Here is a 21,379-nt window from a genome sequence, read left to right as displayed (position 1 = left end):
ACCACTTCTAGATCAAAATAAAGTGACAGTAAAAAAGAAAAAGTAAAAACTCCCCTTGCTCAAGGGGCTCTCTATGTCTGTAAGTTGGTGATTCTTCCTAATACACCCTTGTGTACTGGCTCAGACTCTCCAAATGAAACTTGTGCAACTCCTAAATGGCACCAAGTGCTATCTCTTGTAACATATCTTAGGCGCACCAAGTGGTTTGGTAATTACACAGCAGTCTTTCAGGAAAGCAGAGCTCCTCTGATTATACAGTTCCTTACCTTTTAGAAACAGATTATCTCCCTTGGCAAGACTATTTTAAAATGTAACTTAAACCCCCAAGTATTAAAATATCCATAAATAATCCTACATAATAGCAGACTACATTGTCAAAGCTTCTGATTATTCTTAACTTCTACTGAAATGGGAACCAACCCATTTTAGTCTAGCAATTTGAACATTTTAGCCCTAAGCTTCTGTAATCAGCATTCACATTGAAGTCAGAGAAAAAAAAAACGTTTCTTACACCACACATAAAGAGAAACTTGAGATATGTAGCACAGCCTCTGTTGCTTTCTCCCAAGGCTGAAAACACTGAACTCCCACTCTGTTTCAAACAAAATCATTGCTACTCCTGTCCAAAAGCAACTACATTGGCTCTCTACTGAACAATCCCTGTGGCAGAGGAACAGCAGCAGTTCATGCTTTTATGGTAGTAACACCTCTTCCTCTTTAACCTGAAACACAGTGCCAGTGAGTTAAAACAAAGACACATAAAGCCTTCTTGAGTAATAAAATTCATACCAAAACAATGAAAATAAGATTTTTCTGAAATAGTGGATTCAGATGTCACGTGAATGGAAAAAAAGCCTTTTATATCACTGAAAATGCAGGAAGAATTACTTGCAGCAAGGTAATCAGTTTTTTGACCTTGTCCTAAACTTTCAGGTACAGAATACTAATGAGAATAGCATGTTTCATCCTCCTCTTTCCCCTTTTGTTCTAAGTGGCAATAATGTATTATGTATTATGACTAGGAAAGGTCAAGGAAAGGGATAGGGACCAGAAAGAATAAATGTGAAGAGAAATAACACATAGAGGTTTCCACAGATTGAAACATGAAATATTTTTGAATTGAAAAGTACTATACATATCTGCACTTTATATGCGTGTGTTTTTTGAGTCAAACTGTCCTGACTTCAATGAGACATTATTTTTTATTTCTAAGATTCCAGTTTAAAATCAGATTGCATAAAGAGGAAAACACCAAAGTATTTTCATTGGTAAGGATTTGGTGCACTTTGTCACCTGCAATCCTACATCTGTTGTGCTGTCTACCTGCAATCCCAGTATGCAACTGATTTATTTAAGATGACCCAACAAGACAAATGCTGACATTTTCAGCAAGACATCTATTCAATACTAATCTTACAGACACTACTCAATCGAGCGTGCTCTCACATTCAGCCAATTTCTTTCTGGCGCTCTGCTCCAGTGACTGATTGAGAAATTAGTCTCAGCAGATGAAATCATTATTACTTGCTGTACCTGCACCCATCTAGGAACATCTGAGACAAGACAGACTGTTCAAATCTATCTTTCCCAACCGTTAATTCCTAAAAATGTTCCACTGTAGAACAGAATGCATTCTGCTTTCTTCCTCCCACCTGAGAACAAGACCTAAGATTTCACTCATTACAAAAATTAATTATTTTGCATTTTACCAAAAGTGAAAATGGTAATACAGGTAATATTGTATCTTTAAATGCTGGGAGTTTAGTAAGAAAGTGTACAAAATCTATTATGTTAATCATCACAGCAACTTAACTACTTCACTTCTGCACTTGGAGAATTTTTGTCTTATGAAGACTGATTTGGTAAATCTGTTGAATGTAAATACTCACCTGAATATGATCCAAATCCTTTAGGAACACATTTCCATCCAAAGCACTTTCTATTCTCTACTTAAATCTGAGTCTCTTTTCCTTTTTTTCCCCCCTATTTTATACTGCTATGATCCCTATCTGAAAAAAGAAATTATAATCAAATTTCAAACCAATAAAGAGCAAAGTAAGAAAAGAAGATCCCGAGGATATTAATAGAGGAATTTCTAAATGCCTCTAAATTTGATGTATTTATTTGTAGCTTACATCATACAGAAAAATAATTTGAAAAAATGCTATTTGTTTCCATTGTTACTAGTGTCAACTCTCAGTTCAATCCTGCAAATCTCTATACCTTAAACAAACCTTAAGGAATCTGTAAGTTAACAGATCAAAACTCTGAAGCAGCAACACAACAAATGGAGCAATAATAAGGGTTTTGCTCTCTCTCACGACTTCCTAGCAGTCTAAAATTAAAGTCCTATAGGATGTATACCAAGCCTGACTTTCATGGTTATCCCCAAAACCTGTGTATGGAAAATTTTCCTTACTTGGACCTCCACTTTCCTATCTCAAAGGATAAAGTAGGCATGCCCTAATAACAGTATCTCAATCCACTTGAAAAGTCCTCTTAATTCTTATTAAAACAATCTAATCTGCTTGAGGCAAGATTTTGGTTTTATTTAGAATACTAAACCTTATCTAATTAAGTGCAATATTAGGATGTTAACTAATATACACAAGCCAGCTTTTAAGAGTCCAGTGGGCACAAACATCAATCCATACTAACTGAAGCCTAGACCCCAGTGCCGTAGTTAGCCCAACAGGCCACACTTCCCTACATCCCTGCTCCCAAGAGTCACACATCCTGCCCAGTTTCTGGTAATGGGCTTACCTGGGGTAGGTGGGACTCCCTATTTTATCCTCACAAGAACCAAGTGGAAGGTCACAACCATTGCTCAGTGTTTAAACCAGCTTCAAATTTCACTGCCAACAAGAAGATGGTTTTTCTTTTCCCTTAGAACCTAACTAGGCAGACAGAGAACTTACTATACTGCAGAAGAAAACACATGCACAATTTTAGTATTGGACTTTAGCTGGTAGGACTTTTGAGTTGCACCCACTTTGACTGCTGTGCTGCTCAGCCATCCCAGTTTCCCAGTTTTACTTTCAGCTTTCTGTGGAGTTATCTTCAACTGAAACATAAATCACTGAAAAGACTGGGCTTGCCTTCAGTTTTGTCAAGTTCATCAGTCCAGTGAAAACACTGTATTTACTGAAATCAGTGGGACTTGGGGCTTCCAAGACAGAGCCTAAAGATTCTCCTAATGTTTGTTTTAATCAGCAAGACTAGCCCACAACAGTTTAAGCATAAGCACATAACCTAATTCAAGAACTACATTCAGTGAATGGAAACATATGATGGTTATTAACCCCTTCAAGAACAAAATTGCTAAAAACCCCATAATTAAGTAATAAAAATTTCTGTTTATCAGCCAAGCACAATCTCATATATACAGTCCACTACTCAGTTACAGTATACTGATGTGCTTTAAATATGGACAAACTACTCATGTCAGGTAACATAAGCTACCCTCTTTCTGGCAAATTCCACTCATAAAGCAAAATATATACTGTTCGTCTTTGTATACCAAAGTATCCAGCCAGCTGGTGCAGAAAGTAAACCAGCTTACATTTTTCACCAGAGAGGTAAGGAAAAAAAAAAAGAGTAAGAGAACAAGCACTTTTTAATTTCACTTGATGATTGATAACCAATATGCACAAACACACAGTGTAAGATTTCTGAGTCCTACAGACCTATGTAAAATCATCCAAACACCAGACCTGAGATGAAAATTAAGGGGCAAAAAGACAGAACATTTACTCAAAGCTCTGGTTTTCAACTTTTAGTGAGTTCTTATTTTATTAGTAATAACTTGTTTATCTTGGAGGGGCTTCAGAAAAGGGTTGGGAGACTTTTTTTAAGCATCAGCTTAAAAATACTTACAACTATTCTTAAATGCCAGCCTAAGAAATGTATAAATAAAATTGAACATTAAGACCTCTAAACTTGGAGAGACATGCTCAGAACAGGAAATGATAGTTTGTTAATAAAGAAAGGTAAATCATTCTCTAGGCTTCCGGTGGGAAACTTGGCAGGGAAAGGATTTTGACCTCAGTGGAAGGTAACTGCCACAAATGACAAATCAAGCAACTTTCTTCTTACAAGTGAGGCAAATGTTTGACATAAGGCTGGACTGCATTCAGATCTATCATTCCCTGTGGCATACTCTACTAACTTTAACAAATAATCCTGCAAGCTTTTTGCATTGACGGTATTAATTATATTTTTTTCCTCCTCTCTCTCATCACTGAGTAAAGCCATGCAAGCCTAACATTTTTTGTGAATGATTACTTATTTCCTATTTGAAGCACAAAAGTTCATCACTTATAGAATAGGTCAAGCTTTCAGTGCCTATTAGTCCTAGTCTGGAATGAATTAATGCATTTTCCTATGTTCATTTTCCTTTTCTCTTGTAGGAACAGTATATGGGACATTTGTGGAAAGGAAGGGAGCAAAAAGCCTGCGCTGTTTTCAGGTGAAGAAGTAAACAAGAACAAAAGAAGACACTTAAAAATCTCTTTTTGGTTTCACATTAGGCTCACTGTGACTATAGCACTGTAAAGTTTGCAATTATAAGTATCAATTCTCCCAACTCAGAACAGTAAATGGGAAAAAATGACAAGTAGCCCAGTTTAATTTCAAACGTTAATATATTTTCTATTTTATAGTGAACATATGCATCATTCACCCCTTATTTGCAGCAACTATGACGTCCTCATAAAAAGGGGTGACATTTGTAAGATGCCTCTTAAAATAAATATTTCTTTTTATAAAATAATAAAACTTCAAATAAATATTCTTTACACTAAACAATATGTTGAAAAAATTAGAAAATAAAGGCTGAATTTTACTGTAACTGTACAATATACATGAAGTCCAAAGGGAAATCAAAGTCTTGTAATAGGTTTCCGTAAGACAAAATACAATCTAAAAACATACTGATTGATTCACATTCTTCCGAATGTACAACATATTAGTATAATATTTTGTGACTGTGCCATGTCTTATGACAGCACTTATTTTTCACAGTTGAAAATATTATTGTATATACAAAAATATAGCACATTATCTCTGGCAGAAAACAATGAAAAAAAAGGAGTCATTTGCTAATTTACAAATTTTGCAAGTACTATTCACAAACAATAGAGTTGCCTAGGAGTGTCTGTGTTGCTTTAGCTTATGCAATATGTGGGTCACAATGTACTGCATCCCTTTTTTTTCCCCTGTATGCCACTAGCTGGATTCTAACAAGCGTATCAGTTAAGATGGGACACACACAGAAAAGCATTTCACTGCAAACAGCAAAGTACATCCCCAACCCTTCTACTACAGTGCCAAGACCATAGATGCTTAGTTGGTTGCATATGTACGTTAAAATAATGATCCTTGTTACTTTAGTATTTCTGGCTAGCGATGCTATGTTGGCTTTTCAAAGTTCCTGGGGGGTACGCTGGGAACTTTGCAGCAAACGGTGTTGGAGTGTTTGCAGCGGCACCCAGGCCGATTTACCCGGTCGTAACAGCCCTGGCACAACTTAAGGCAACCCTTGGCTGGTAGGTAACACCACAAGCAAGGCAGAAAGAGGGACACTACACCCATGGCAGACCACCTAGTGCAGCAATGTGACTGACTGCAGGAGCAGGGGTTGTCAGCACAGTTGTCCTCGTCATCATTAGAGCAGTGATAGAAGAGGCCCTTCACACAGCAAACACAAGTCCCGTAATCAACCACGTTCTGGGCTGAGCAAAGACACTGCTTGTCACAGATCCAACATGAGGGCAGGGTCCTTGGATAAGTGCACTCCTTACACTTACACTTTCCACAGTCCTCACACCTGTAGCTGTGTGCTCCCAAGTCTTCTTTGCTCAGTGGCTTCAGCTCACTCGGCTTGAGCTCAGACTTGGGCTGCATTCGGACTATCCCATCAGCAACTGGCCCCGAAGATGATCCCAGAAGTCTTTGTTCTGACGAATTACTGCTCGTACTTGTCCTCGTACTGCTCCGTGAGCCCGTGCTGACTGTGCTGATGGACCGCGACAGAGGTGCTCGAGGAGATGCATGTGTTTGTGTGTGCTGGATCCGGCTAAAATGACGATGCTCAGGCAACCCATGGGGCCTTTCATTTTTGGCTTGGGTTGTTACCCGAGGAGAAGCCTTGACCCCCGGCCGTGGAGCCACCGTAGGTCCCTCTGTGTATTCATTAGTGTTTCGGATGGCTCTGATCTGGTCCAAGGACAAGACGTGGACCTGCTGCATCAGGACATCCCGCAGGTCAGGCTCCCCGTGCGGCCTCCCACTGTCACGCCGAGCCTGTAGTAAGGGCTGCGACCCACTGCCGTGCTGAGTCTCCATCAGTGCCCAGAAGCTTGCTCACCCCGCCAGGCTTAGAACACATCTGAAATCCTGGAGCAAAAAAGAGAGGATTCACTATTGAAACACATCTCATGCTCTCTCCAGCAGCTTTTCAAACCTGCAGGACCCCACAGCACCGCAGACAATCAAGTAATGCATCAGCCATTAAAAAAAGGAGTCACGTCTGGGACAAGCACTGGCACCGGTCAACTGAGTGACCAAATTCCCTTGGCCTGTTCTGCCTACTGCTGTGGAGAGCTTAAGAACCTTTAAAAATCCCTAGGAGTCTTTCCTAGGACCATGCAACTTAATTTGTGGCTCTGGAAAGTCTAGGTATTACTCCTGCTGACTGAGGCTTCTCAGGCTATCTTCTGGTTAGACCGTGGCCTTTAAAGTGATTACATTTCAGCCACTTGAAGTGACACTTCTTTTCACATCAGGCTACTGAAAATCTTATAGTCAAAAAAAAAACCAAACTGTCCTGCAGGTATTTAGCAAGTGTAATGTGACCTGCTGATGACAGACATATAATTCTCCAATTTTGTTCAAAACTGGATAATATTTTGGTAGGCTAGTCTCTTTGCACATTAAACTTTACATGATGTAAATAGGAAATTCTAGTTTAATACCAATGGTCCCAAGAAAAACACTAAATAGCAATAAAATGTTTGAGGTTAGACATTAAATGAGTTAGTGCTACCAAAAACTTCAACAGCACAAGTAAAAATACCTCTCTCCAGTATTTTAGTGTGTGTCATACTGGGGCACACCACTGTGATTGTCATTTTAAGGCTCAAAACTACAAAAGCAATGTTACCACAGTTGTTTGGTTGTTGTTTTTTTCTATGTGTAAAAAATTCCATAGACTACATTTCAAATTGTAAATATGATCAAGAGTGGCTTGTGGGATAGAGGCATGCATAACATAATCAAATAATGCCAGCATCCATGATGTCTACTTGATTGTGAATATTACTTGAAAGGATCGTTAACTACAAAGTAGAAATGCAGACTTTAGAATTTAAATGAGAAGCCAGTAAAAGACACAGAAGATGAGAACTTGTAAATAACTTCCACACTCAAATATGCACAAGTTTCAAGTACTGCCCTTTAAATTAGTTAATATTTGTTTTGCCTTCATCATATCTTAAAGTGGCTCCAAAATCCAATTACCTATACAAAAATCCAGAACAATATTCTACAATTAAAACCCAAGCAGGAACCAAACTTCTTACAAGGACCACACAATGTCTTCAATTATACCTAGAAAGAGCACCATAGTGTTACTCTGTACACATCAGTTACCAACAATAATACTGTACTGCAGAATAGTAAAATATAGCCAAACAGTTTAACAAAGAGTACCTCAAGACATAGTCTTTATTCTAACACCAATGCAAAACATTTAACCTTTTAAGTCCTGGCTCCCCTCCTTCAAGTCTTTTTTTCTTAAAAAAATTAAAATAAAAACATATAGACAAATCTCTAACTTTTAAGAATGACTACTTATTTTAAATATTGCTAAATCCTGGTTTTGGACACAGGATGTATGTTACAGTGCTCCTTTCCCCCCCCCCCCCCGCCCATACTCCCCCAAAAAGTCTTGCAAACTTGGCTTGAAGCATTGCTTATCCTTTTTTTTCTTTCAAATTAAAACCTCTGCCATACCAAAAGTTTCAACCAACAGCCTAAGTAGATGTTCACCTCCTCTGAAACTATCTGGAGATAGGAAATAATAGAAAATAAAATGCTTTCCCCCACTCTTCAGAGGAATTGGCAGCCCTATGTCTCCTCCGCGTCCAGGTTTCCACCAGCCCCGGGCAGCCTGGAGGGTACCCCGGATCAGCCCCTGCCTCTCCAGAAATGACAACTCACTGCAAAAGCAAAGCTGACCCTGACCTGAAGGCGCTTCAGACGACCCCGGGATCGGTGGCGGAGCCCCCCTCAGACGCCAAGGTGGGAGCTGGAAAAGCAGCCTCCGCTCTCCGCTTCCCTCCCCGCCTCCAGCTCCGTCTCGGGCGGGGGGCGCGCAGCAGGTGGGAGGCGACAGCCCCTCGCCCGCCGGAGAGTGCAGACAACCTGGAGATAACCAGGAGACATCCTCCGGGCCGGGAGGTGGGAGGGGGCAGCTTCAGCCGCCTTATCAGAAAGTCAAACCCATGTTTCCTTTTAACTCTTCCCCCCTGCCCTCCCCCAGGAGATGCTAAAGGAGCTTCCCCTCCCGGGAAGTGCCAGGCGCCCTGCAGACGGTTCAGACAACACCTCCGGGACAGCTGGGCAAAAGGCAGATTACCCCCTCTCGCCTTGCCCTAAACACCCATTCAACTTCACAAAGCCAGCCGCTGGAAAAGCTCCTCTTATTTTACGCATATTCTGCAAATTGCCTGACCTTCAGCCCGCCCCGCTCCGCCCCAGCCCGGAGGGACCCGGGAGGCATTTCCAGTGGGGCATCGGGCCGAGCAGGGTGCTCCCCGTTTTTTCTCCCCGTCATAGATCCGCTAACAGGACAGGGTGCAAAGAACCAGCACACTTATTTGCAAACCTACATTTGCCTGAAAATCCTGACGGGAGGGCACACCTCTCCCTCCTCTGACCCAGTACTTCTCCCCTTTGCATCCGCCAAGAGCGAGAGAAGCAGATTTGCCTGTGTGTGCATGTGTGTGATAACACTATTCCCCACTTCTAAGAGCCAAAGTCCACTCTCACCGAGCTCAAGTGCCAGGATTGCTAACTTTTCTTTTCTTTCAAACTGGGCTTGGCAAAAGGGTGAGCGAGGGGGACGGGTTTCGCGTTCGGCACGTTTGGGGAGGTTTAAAACTCGAGGGGCTTCTTGCCTGCTGTGGAAAAATCCCGTGTACAGCTGGCCGGGGAAGGGCGAAGCCTAAGGGAGAGAAGTCCTCTGCCCGTGAATTTCTGTTTGTGGCCGGAGCCTGTGCAAGGCACCCCCACCCCCATTCCCACCGCACACACACCAACCACCTCCTCTTCTTTCAAAGTGCTTTGAAACCCCCATTAAGGGCCGAGTGTGTGATCAGACTATGGATTAGGGCAAAAGGGACTTTACCATCGGGGTGGGGCAAAGTGACACACAAACAGCTTGCTGAAAACACCAGCAGCTTTTTTTTTCTTTTTTTCTTTTTTTTTTTTCTCTTTTTTTAATGGGGGAAGGGGGCTGTCACGAAGTAAACCCACAAAAGAAAAAGAAAAAAAAAAGTAAAAATTATGGCTTATCCTTCCCCTCCACACATGCTCTCTGCATACAAGAACCTAGGGAAGGACTTTCCTCGTCTTACAGATCGAATTAATTTCATCACAGGAGAAGTATCTAAGCTTACACACACGCACGCACACACACGTATATATTTGTACCAGACGTGCACTCACTTCCGAATCGCACGGATCTCCTGACGCCACTAGAGACAGGCGCAAATCACGCACTGCAAGGCGGGTTGCTCCTTCTCCCCCAGGAGCGGGGCACCAACAGCCCCGGCGCTCGCCAGCCCCGCTGCGCCCTCCCTTCACCTCCCCCGGGGCTTGTCGGAAACCCACGCGTGCCCGGCGAGGCAGGAGCGCGCAGGACCTCCCGTGCCCGGCCCCCCGCAGCAGCAGCAGCAGCAGCAGCAGCAGCAGCACGGAGAACACGCCGGAGCTGTGGCTCCTAGGAGCGCACCCCCGGCCCGCTGGCAGCCCCCGCAGGCATTCCGGGGCGCCCGCGCAGCCCTCCGCCCCCCGCGCAGCCTTCCGCACCCCCGGGGCACCGCGGCGGGGCACGAACGCGGCGCAGCCCGCAAAGCCCGCGGAGGTCCCCCCACCCCTCCCCGGAGAGAAACCGCTCCGAAATCCCACCTCCAGCTCCTCTCTGAGAAAGGAAGGAGAAGGGAAGGGGGGGAGAGGGAGAACCTGTACGAATGGAAAAGGGATCGGCCTCAAACATTTCCACGAGTTTTCTTGGAGCAACCAAAGGAGGGAGGGGGGGGGGGTGGAGGAGGTTACTGAAAAGCTTGTTTTGCAAAGAAGGAAAAGGCTCTCACCGTGATCGCGGCGCTGCACCAAACCCCTCTCTCTTGTATTTTCTTCTTCCTGCGGTTTGCAAATAAATCCAGCCCTAAAGCAAAAAAAATTCTTTTCCAAACTCTGCTTTAGTCCAACTTGCAAATTAGAGTAAGAATGATCACCATGTAAAAAAAAAGTCCACAGCAAAGTTACGTGCCTCTCCCCAGATCGATTATATATTCGTGTGTGCGTGTATATACTATAATAATAATCAAAACACCTCTCCGGATCGGGGTGGGTTTTCTTTGCTACTAAAAATCACTCAGTCTTACACACACACACTTTCCTTTTTTTTCCTCAATGAACAGGAGGCCGGATCGCCAACACCAAGTCACTTTTTTTTTTGTTGCTGTTGCAAATTGATCAAGAGGAAAGGGAAAAGCCAAAGAAAACAAAACAAAGTGGATCTAAAATAAAATCCCAGAGCTTTCTTCCACTGAGCTCCTCCAAAAAAGCAGCTTGTGCAATGTAGCCGTTCTGCTGAGAAGCTGCTTGCTGCAGGCTCCTCTCCCCTCTCTCCCTCTTAGCTTTCTCGCTCCCTCTGCGAGCGTGTGTGTTGCAGGCAGTTCTGTGGTTTGCAATCGGGGGGGTGTTTTGGGAGCGCAGCGGATTTGTGGTGGTGGTTGTTGTTGTGTGTTTGGAGGAGGTGGAGGAGGAGGAGGAGGAAGATTTGAGATCTGAGCTGTAGGGGCTCGGCGTTTTTCTGCTCGCTCGCTCTCTCCCTCTCTCTCTTTTTCTTTCCGGAGGAGGTAGGGTGATCTCTCTGCAAAAGCAGCAGTAAATGGCGTCATGTGGATCTGAGGAGGAACAGAGCAGTTGTTGTCCCAGAGGATATATCGCATCCGGTCCCAGCTCATTGGCTCTGCGGGGCTACATTCACTGGCGCTCCCAGCGCCCTGCCAGCACTCAGAGCTGCGGGAGGCATTCAAAAGGGCAGCGCTGCCGCCGCCGAGCCAGCCCGGCTGCCCCGGCCCCGGCCCCGGCCCCGGCCCGTCCGCGGCGCTCCCCGCGCTGCGCGGGGCGAGCGGCAGCCGCGCTCCCGGGGCCTGGCCGCAGCCTGTGCTCACGGGAGGCTGCTCCGTGCGCGGTCTCACGCCGCTCGGGGTTGCTTTTGTGCTCGTGTATTTACTCAGAGGCAGGCGGCGATAGGTTTGCAGGGAAACCGAGGGGAACTCGCTTCTCGCGGGGAGGAAGGCGCGCTCTCCCCGCCGCGGCGGGCGTTCGGGAGACCCGTGTCCGGGTGCTCCCCGTTGCCTCCCACCCGTTTTTCTTAACCGAGTGGAATAAAAGTTTACACTTTCTGCCTCTCCCCTCCCCCGCTTCGCCCTTTCCAGCCGCCGGTCGCCGGCAGCGCAGGGAGCAGGAAGGGTGATTACTTGGGGCATTGTCCCGCGGATTAATGCGATTAGGCGGCGCGGAGGGCGCCCCCGTGCCCGGGCGGGAGCGCGGAGCGGGGCGCGGAGCGGGCGGCAGCTCCCCGCGCCTCGGGCGCTGCCCGCGGGGTGCGCCGCGTCCCTGGCACCAGCAGGGTCCCCTCGCCTGTGCTGAGGGGGGCTGGATGTGTGGGGGTTTTTCTTATAAGTTAAAAAAGCGCTGCAAACTTCCCCCCCCCCCCCCCAACTTTATTTTAGTCAGTTGCCATTCGTGCGGGGGACACGGTCTGCGAGCAGCTCGCGAACGTGACTGTTTGTCTTCTGGGCGTTTCCTGACACGGCCACAGCTCGGTCCCTTTGGTACGGGCTGGAAGCACTGGCGGGGCCACTGCGGCTGGTTGGACGCGGGCATCTTGCGCCGGCACGTATCTGTACGCGCAGCCCTGTCCCCAGGCAGGCGCGCACCGAGCACCAAGTTCCCGTGTCACGTGTGGCACTGCTTAAAATACACACCGTGTGTACGGCAGGAATCGCTGCACTATTCACATGGACAGCCCGCGGTGCAAAGCCCCAGCCAGCCCTCTACTACTCGAGGCGATTTCGCAGGCACTTCCTCTCCTACACCTGCTGGTCACCGCTCTGTGGAGGGGGTGGTCATTCCCCATAAAAACGTGTAAATAACGAGGGCTGTGTCTCACATGGGCGGCCTTCGGGTTTTCGTGGTTTTATGCTCAAGTATCCGTTCTTCCACAGTAACATTCTGACGTGCAAACTATTTTCCGTACTCGGGTGACAATAAGGTCAGCCGGAGTTAAACGGGGCTCGTTTCTTTCCTTTCAAGCGGCTTCCATCGCTCCCTAGCCCGCACAGAACTGCTGCAGCCCGGCCGTCCGTCCCCTCCCCACCCTGTTCGACCCCCGGCCCGCAGACGGAGCGCTCTCCCGCCGGGGCGGGGGCTGCCCCGGGGCTGGAGCCGCAGCCCGGTGTGGCTGGGTTACGCCGGGGCTCGGGGAGCGGTGGCGGCGCGGCCGCTGTCCCCGGCAGAGGGAGCGCGGCGCCGGGGCGGGGGGCAGCGGGTCAGGGCGGTTCCGCGGGGGCACCAACCCCGGCGCCGGGCAGCGCCGGAGGGAGCCGCAGGCCTGCCCTGAGCCTCCCCGCGGGACGGGACACCCAGCGGCCGGGCGTCTCCATGAGGATGCGCCGGGCAGCGACATGAGCATCCTCGGAGATGTGCCCTGTGTGTAGGCTGCGAGCTCTGTGTCAGCAAGGCAATCCACGGTATTCCGCTGTGGGAGACAAATACGGGTTAAAATATCCGGGAAACAGTAAACACAATATTCCCCTCACTGCAGAAAGACAAAAATTTACTTCCTCCCACATAGCAAAGTCAAAAATAGGTTAAGAACTTTTTGTGCAAACCTATACACATGGGAAAGGTCTGTTAAATTATTTATCATCATTTATATTGAGTACATAAATAGTGTTTTAAGCTGGAAAGTTCATAACACCATTTTAAAATCCTTTGGTCAGTAGTACAATCATCAATTCCCACACCAGTTTTCAACTACAGGTGTATACACTTAATACAGAGAGTAGTCTCAAAGGCAGAGATAAAAACAGTGAAGCTATTTTTATTTGCACTGCCAGTCATGCGTGCAAAATGGTGAAGCTTCAATGTGTTATAGCTCAAAAAAAAAAAAAAAAAAGAAAAAAAAACCAGCCAAAAATAAAGCCAGAAAAAACCCCAAGAATACAGCATCCTGGTACTGATGAGTTTGAAAGAGAAGATTTGTGTGCAAAGATTTGTGTGCTAACTGGCACAAAGGTAAACAATCAATAGTGCACAAATCTGCAAAAAATTAAGTGTGGTCTTTTGTGTGTGTGCTTGTGTTGTTCATGTTGGAGCTTCAATGCTGATTTCTCAGAGTTTTAATCTGATGGTACCTTGGAACCAGCTTTTGGAGGATTTCATGTATCACTCACATTTCTTGTCGTGGAGAATGGCTTAATGCATGTGATTATGTTTCCCCTAGTGGTTTGCTCTAACCACTGCATGATTTTGTTGTGGTTTTTGTTTTTTGGTTTGGGTTTTCTTGGGGGGGGGGGGTTTTGGGTTTTTTTTTTTTTTTTTCCTTTTAAGCCAAGTAGGCCTTATTTTTGAGACGAGGTTCTTGAGTTTATTCTCAGCAGAGAAATGTAACTGTTGTGTATATATATATATATTTGTGTACATACCAACATACACGTGTATTTATGTGTATATGTGTTGTATGTTCATGATATATGTGAATAGTAGCAATTCCAGTGGCTTGAGGTAAAAAATGGGGAATATACATTTGAAAAGTGTATGACATGACAGACACCCATATGAAATAGCTGAAACTTTTCTGCTTCATCATGAAATTGTCCCACAGGTTTTTGCTTGATTCAATTTTCGGACCAGGACTGGAAAACAAGTGGTTTTCCCCTTTACTTTGAAAAGAGAGGGCAGCTCATTCATAAGGAATTCTTCCTGCAAGGGAATGAAAGTGCAGTACTTTGCTGACTTTGAGAACATTTCATGCATTATCTCATGAGTTAATGCAATGATATGGGAATATTGATTCTTCACATCCTAAAAGGACTAAGTTTGGCTGCACATTGCTTCTAATGCTCAGAAGTTCCATCAAAACTTAAACCTTTAATTGATTATCTTCCATGTTTGTGACTCTGAATAAGCTAAAGTACATAAAGGAATGACAGAGCTTTTTAAAAGTGTAAAGCTTTTTTTGTCTATTGATATTTCATTGAGGTTCTCAGGGCAGATAAGGCCGTTTAGATAAATTGTAGAGAGAAACAGAGAAGTCAAACACACTGCACTGTAAACAGGTGGATGTACTTATAAAGAAAATTAGATCCTTGACTCAGTACTGTTAGTTTTGCTTTTGCAATTTTTGTTGTAGTTTACCTGAAGGCAATCCTGGAATTCTCTTTCCCTGAGAAAAGGGGGGAAATGAACACTGAGTTCTAGGAACACAGTCTGGTGGGACAAGGATCAGCACTGTTACACGTGAAAGAACTGATACCTGCCACTCTGGTTGGGAATGCACAAGCTCTGCAGCTGCTCGGAGATTTAGTCTCCTGCTTTTAGTGATGCTCAGATCTTCTCCGATTAAACTGCTATTTTCAGATCTAGCTCATGATAGACACCTTTCTTAAAGATGATATAGGCCAGATCCTGTGTTACTTTATCCCATCTGGTGATTGCCCCAGTATATAGAGGGACAGTTGCCAGTATTTGTTGAGTACCGAATATACTTATGTAAACTTAAAGAATAAACAAAGCTCTTTCCTGTACCTTCTGAAATTATCATGAAGGATACATACATTTAGTACTGGTAATATAATGTGGAGCTTTTGCATGTAAATTGTTCTAATAAAGCTAGCATGTTCTTTGATGTGTCATTCAATGTTATTTGGTTATATTTGTGTCCTCGATAAAATCAGCATTGTTTTTCTTTTTTTTTAATTCAACTTTATAAACCTTTCTAGCTTATACAATGCATTTTATAATTTCTCAAATACCAAATTTTCTTGAGACCAAATTTTCATAAGTTGGACAATTTGGCCATGTATTGGGACTAAGTGAAGTTTATTTGCTAAGCTGGTATTGTAGCAGGCTTTTTATGGTGTATATGGTGTATTTGTTTTTGGTAGGGTATTCCTTCTAATATTTTTGATTTCTATGGTAGAAGTAATTGTAAGAATGACAGCATAGACAGGCCTAGTCTGTTAGTGTTTGAAACTCTGCAAACACTCTGCAATTTTCTAGATTCATTCAGTTAGAGGCTTGATAACACTGGGCTTGACTCTACTAGAATTTTATGCAAAATCAACTGATTGTCTATTAAAATGTTAATAAGCACTGGTTTGGGAATTCCCAAAATATTTTATAGCAGGATGCAGACATTTATGTGTTGACCTGGGATTAAAGTGACTCAGAAGAAATGGAAGAGGTCAATGTTAGAAGTTATGGGAAATTTGAAAGGAGGTTTTATGAAGAGACTTATCACATCTCTGCTGTGGTTTGCAACAGTAGTTTTCAAATTTCTTCAGTCTGTAGACTTTTTCTGTGCTTTAGAAGAGAAAAAAAAAACCATAAGGGAAGCATAGACTTTTTTAGAAAATGGTAAATTACGAGACCTCCCATTTAGAAGTGGTCCATAGGAATTCACAGATCACAGTTAGAAAACCACTGATGTAGAGATACCTGAACTAGCTCTAAACTGCAATAAGTAGCAGAAAGGTAAATTAATATCTTGGGTACTGTGAGCAGTGAAGTTGGAAGAAGCTTGCTCTTCTCTGAAGTGCAAGGCAGCCTGGATGGACCTCCATGCTGTGATTGACACTCTGCTCCCAGAACATAAGGTATTTTTCTGTATTGGAGGCTGGAGTTAAAGAAATACTCCTAGAGAAACTCCTAGAGATTAGCAACTGGTAACATAAATCTTGAGTGTCAGTCAAGGCATATGTACAAGTCAGACTTACAGATTTTGCTGGAAACAAAAGGAAGCAGATTGAGCAAATGTTTTTTTAAAAAAGTATAATGTTTATCCTTTTACTGAGATTATTTTTGTTTTCCTCAGTTGTGAAAGACTTGTGTTCATCTGAATACAAGCATACAAGTACATCCTGAAAGCAGAGGTGTTGTATGCAGGACAGAATAATTTCCTGGAGATTAATGAATTTTGCACAAAAAGGAAAATAAAAACTTCTGTTTCCCTATCACTTGTCTGAAAATCAGAACACAATCAAAATAAAATACTGTTTACATGGTTACATCAATTAGAAAAAATTAAAATTGCAAAATACCCTGATTCTGCTGTCAGATCTGTGCTTTTTTCCCCCTGATTATAAAAGCAATATCAATGACATGACAATAATTAAACTGCTAGATATTCTATCACAGTTTTCTCCACAGATTTCAAACTAGTTTTCAGGAGATGTTACTGGCCATTTTAGAGGTGAGAAAAAATAAGGAAGAAAGAAAGAGGTAACTTATCTCAAAATAAAGGACTAGGACTCTCAGGTCCCAGTTCAGTCTCTGGCTGTTTACATGCTGCTTCCCATGAAGGCCCAAGGTGTTAATTTCCTTCATGACCTCCAGTCTTTCTGCCCAAACAAAATTTCAGAATCTGTGTCTGATAGAATCAGAACAGTTTAAAAAATTATGAACTGTTAGACAATTATCTTACTTTGAGAGGGAAGAGGACAAAATGTTTGGTTATCTAAACAAGGTTGTCTCTGCAGGAGCATCCACTCCCACCTCTTGATTAAAGAGTTCCTCTAAACTTCCATCTCTGCATCTGATGTAGTTACTCCTATCTCATTTGTGGTTTTGTAATAATCTTTTCCTGTATTTTAAGCAAGTCTGTTACTTTCATAAGTCCCACAGATACAAAGGCAGAAATTAATAGAGAAGCTGAATCTTGGAGCTGTTCCTCCTAAATAAGCCCCTGACTCCTTCTGGAGCCTGAGTGAAAGTCTTATGTGCTCCAGGCCAGGGAGGGAATCCAGCTGTCCAGTGCAGCTCCTAGGATGGTGTTCTAATTAATGAAAGCTAAAGGAAGCATTGGAAATTGCATTACAAACTTAGACAATAAATCCACTGCATCTGACAGAACAAGCTTGCAAAATAAGCCCACTGGAAAACTTCCTTCATTCTTGAGGTTAAGTGTTTAAACCGTTTAACATATTTTAAGTTTTCTTATTGTTGCTTACTCACAACGCAATTCAAATTGGCATAAATTATATCCAGTCTGACGGTTTACGTTGTGTCAAAGCAGTTGTGTTTTTGAAAGTATGTGCTGTTCAATTTCCATTTTCTTTCTTAGCTCCGTAGATTTGTTTTCTCCACAGGGACACAAATTATGGCTCTATAAAATCCATTTCAGCTAAGGAAATTTCTGTTAATGCCTTATTCGAAATCCCAATGTAGACAATAGAAATAAAGACAAAAACCTTTATTTAGTTGAATAGCTTTTGCATCAGGTAAAGTTTGACTTCTGTGAGGATAAATTATTTGCAGAGTTAGAGAATATATGTAAATGTATGTCAAAATTAGATGGTCAGTATGTCAAATTATAAGTACAGATGGTAGATGCTGGGCCCACAGCCCGGGCTAGTAGTTGTACTTTCAGGTTTGCTCGAAGCTGGAGCTTAAGCTGCAAAGGCAAAATCTTCATTCAGCCCAACTTCAAACCAAAGGATTTTTTCTGTGGTAAAAAGGACTAGGAGAGGGAAAGCGTTTTCTCTGTGGTGAGAGGAAGGCAGGAGGGAAGAGCCTTTTGCTGAGACCCTCTCGGATTTAGCATTGCAGAGGCTGGTTTTGAAGGCAAGTCAATGAAATAGAAACGGGAATTTCCTCCGCTCTCCTTCCTGCTTCTGTCTTTGCCTGTCTCACCTTTTGAGAACCTGATTTGTATTTGTATACATGCGTGTGATCCCGATTTCATTGTTTGCCTTTTCACACAAGCACTTTCACCTACATCCCCCTTCCCTCCCCTCCCTTCCTCTCATTTGGCAGCCAGTTGGGCTTCTTCCTGCCTTGAATACCGCATTCCCTGGTTATTCAAGCTCAGTCATTAGCACCCTGTCCCCCCACTGAAATTATGAATGAAAAGCCTTGTTGTTCTTTACAAATAACTCGGGCTTCCTCAGTCAGTCAAATTCAAATGGCAGTGACTGCCAGACAAAGCGCCTGTATGATGGACAGTCCTCTCAGCAAGCCATCAAGGCACACAGGAAGTTTTTAAAGGCACAATCTAGGTAGCGCAGCCTGGGCGTTCCCCCGCGGGCGCGGGATGGGGAGCGGGATGGGGACGGCGAGCGGGGATGGGGATGGGGAATGGAGATGGGGACAGGGATGGGGAGCGGGGACGGGGAGTGGGGATGGGGATGGGGAGCGGGGACAGGGATGGGGGAGCGGGGACGGGGATGGGGAATGGGGATGGGGATGGGGAGCGGGGGACAGGGAGTGGGGAGTGGGGATGGGAATGGGGATGGGGATGGGGACAGGGATGGGGAGCGGGGACGGGGATGGGGAGCGGGGATGGGGATGGGGAGCGGGGATGGGGACGGGGACAGGGAGTGGGGAGTGGGGATGGGGATGGGGAGCGGGGATGCGGATGGGGAGCGGGGATGGGGAATGAGGGTGGGGACAGGGATGGGGAGTGGGGACAGGGATGGGAAGTGGGGATGGGGATGGGGAGCGGGGATGGGGACGGGGAAGGGGATGAGGCTGTGGGGCGGCCGCTGCCCTCCAGCGCCGGGGGCGGCGGCGGCAGCTCGGGGCTGGCCGTGCGGCACCTCCGGCACCCTGTCCCGGCGGGGGCGGCGGGCTCGGAGCGGCGGCAGAGCCCCCCGCCGCCCGCTCATTGTTCGCCGGCCCCTTTCACAACGGGGGAAAAGGTAATTGACAGCCCCATTGTCCGCCCCGGCCCCCCGCGGCTTTAAAACACTCCGGGGCCCCAGTCACACGTTGTCAATGGGAGCTGTCGGAGGTGACGAGTGAAGAAGGGCTGCTCAGGAAACAGTTTGAGCCCTTCAAGTGGACAGGCCTCAGTGACTTCTCCGGCACTCCGGCTGCCACAGGCAGCCCCTTCAAAAATAACCTTAAAGCCATAAATCATACATGTTTCCTGCACTATACAAGGAACAGCTGGTTATTTTTCTGCACTTCCCCTCCCTTCCCCCCCCCCCTCTTCCCCCCGCCCTTTTTTTTTTTAAGCCTAAAAATTATTTAAGCACAGGAAATCAAGCATGTCAAAGTTTGGCAAAGCGGTTTGGGTGATTTAGCAATTACAACACTTCTTTCTCTATTAGCCAATCCTTGGGCTTTGACTTTTTATCTCCACGTTTCCACTGGTTTCTGCATCTGCTCCAGTGACTGGAGTAGCTCATCCCTTGTCTTCCACGCAACAAGGGAAGTGATCTGCGTGGTTTGCAAGGAAAAGCTGTTCGCTCTGATTCTTCTCTTTCACAGGAACTCTGTGTCCTGGAGTTCAGAAAGATGTCGTGGACTTAGCCCATCGATTATATTTGGGGAATGAAAACCCCGAACCTGAGAATTAATGATGTGTCTCATTGTAGGCAGGTCTGTACCTCTGTACTTTACTTAGTGCCCTTAACTGTCTGATACAGGCAGTATCGATGCCGTTACCATGTGTAATGCTTCATATATGATGTGTGTGCATAATAATGTGTTGGATGCATTAAATTTTAAACACAACTACAGCTTTTTCTCCTAAGGCCTCTGCAACCTAAGGCTCTGTTGCTGCAGCTGGATCCACACGGGCCAACATTTTTGTTTGCACCAACCCCCTTTAGGAGCCCACCTGCCTGGATCTGATTTCAGCCTTGGAGCTGTCATTTCCTGCCATCACATGAGGTAGTTAGTGCATGCTAACTAACTACAATCCAGATCTGTTAGACTTAGTGTTGCCATTTAGCAATGCCCAATTCTGCCAATATATTCAGTGCTTGGAACTGATGCTACACTTAGGAAATAAAAAGCAGGGGTCAAATATTCTTTGCAATGTTCTGCAATGTCCGTGCATTGTGACTAAAATGTTGTATTCTAGCCAGAAATGCAACTCTTAAAAAAAAACTGACAGAAAAGCCGGAGGATGAAGTAGAAAATCAAACTTTTGTGAAGGTTTGGGGTTTGTGAAAATCAAGGCAAAAAAGGAAGAACTAACTAATGTGCAGCTGCATTAGATTCTCCTTACTCACAAAACAGAGGATATATGTTCTTATCTCTTTATCATGACACCTATTAACAAGATACAAAGAATATCACTGTTGGCTTACGAGTGGTCAGAGGGTATTTAATTGAAAAAAATGGTCATGAGAAAGGAGGTGTGTGGCAGCAGGTTTAAGTGTGTGATCTGCACAGTTCACTCCATGACATTAACCTATCAATTTAACATGATTGCACTGGTAGGTCAGGCCATGGGAAGAAGGATTTACATTTTTTTTTTTTTGAGTATTATTACTGTCTTTCACTTGCACTATGATATGTCTGTGTGTGTGTTAATATAATTTCATCTTCTTGTGGGTGTAATTTCAGTTCATCTATCCACAGCACATCTCTGCTGTAGTTTAAAGACTAAGGTAACATAGACTTGCTAAGTGCCTGAGACTAGTTTACAGGCAATTTTAGCCAAACCTTACAGCATGCTCTAAGACATAGCCCTCCTAACTATCTTTTGAAATCTTATGGGAGTAAAAGCTGTTCAAAACCTCAGACCAGATGCTTTGGTAGGATCCAGCCTTTAGCTTGCAAATTACTCCAGGCAAGGATCTCCTTCCTGTTTGGCAACTTCCTAGAACACTTTTGCAGCCGGATACATAAACTGCTTATTATGTTGAGGAGGAGATACTCATCTGGGGTGATTTACCATTGCTCACTTTCATCCTCTGAGAATCCAGCACCATATGGAAGTCAGAGGTTATCCATGTCCTGCAAAGGGAACCCATGATGGAAAGTTTTTGCTGTAAAAACCTGTTTTCTTGCTTTTCTTTACTGTGACCAAGACTTACACATTCTCATATGTCACATTATACCA

General features: G+C 44.5%; 1 protein-coding gene and 1 long non-coding RNA gene across 2 annotated transcripts; one reads left to right on the top strand and one right to left on the bottom strand.

Moving 5' to 3' along the window:
* Positions 1-4,624: 4,624 nt before the first annotated feature.
* On the bottom strand, positions 4,625-11,179 carry SPRY2 (sprouty RTK signaling antagonist 2). The gene is made up of 2 exons (XM_036390946.1): positions 10,377-11,179; positions 4,625-6,396 (listed from the first exon to the last, which is right to left on the bottom strand). The coding sequence occupies exon 2, from the start codon at positions 6,343-6,345 to the stop codon at positions 5,410-5,412; it is 936 nt and encodes a 311-aa protein (XP_036246839.1). The 5' UTR covers positions 6,346-6,396; positions 10,377-11,179; the 3' UTR covers positions 4,625-5,409.
* A 7,317-nt stretch (positions 11,180-18,496) lies between these two features.
* Positions 18,497-20,547, top strand: LOC118689622 (uncharacterized). Its single transcript, XR_004980656.1, has 3 exons — positions 18,497-18,578; positions 19,795-19,905; positions 20,047-20,547. It is a non-coding gene; the product is annotated as an uncharacterized LOC118689622 (long non-coding RNA).
* The last annotated feature ends 832 nt before the right edge of the window (positions 20,548-21,379 follow it).

Source organism: Molothrus ater, chromosome 2 (genome assembly GCF_012460135.2).
Source record: "Molothrus ater isolate BHLD 08-10-18 breed brown headed cowbird chromosome 2, BPBGC_Mater_1.1, whole genome shotgun sequence".
Classification (NCBI taxonomy): Eukaryota; Metazoa; Chordata; class Aves; order Passeriformes; family Icteridae; genus Molothrus; species Molothrus ater.
The sequence above is the reverse complement of the archived record's forward strand: the minus strand, read 5'-3'. Positions and strand labels throughout refer to the sequence as shown.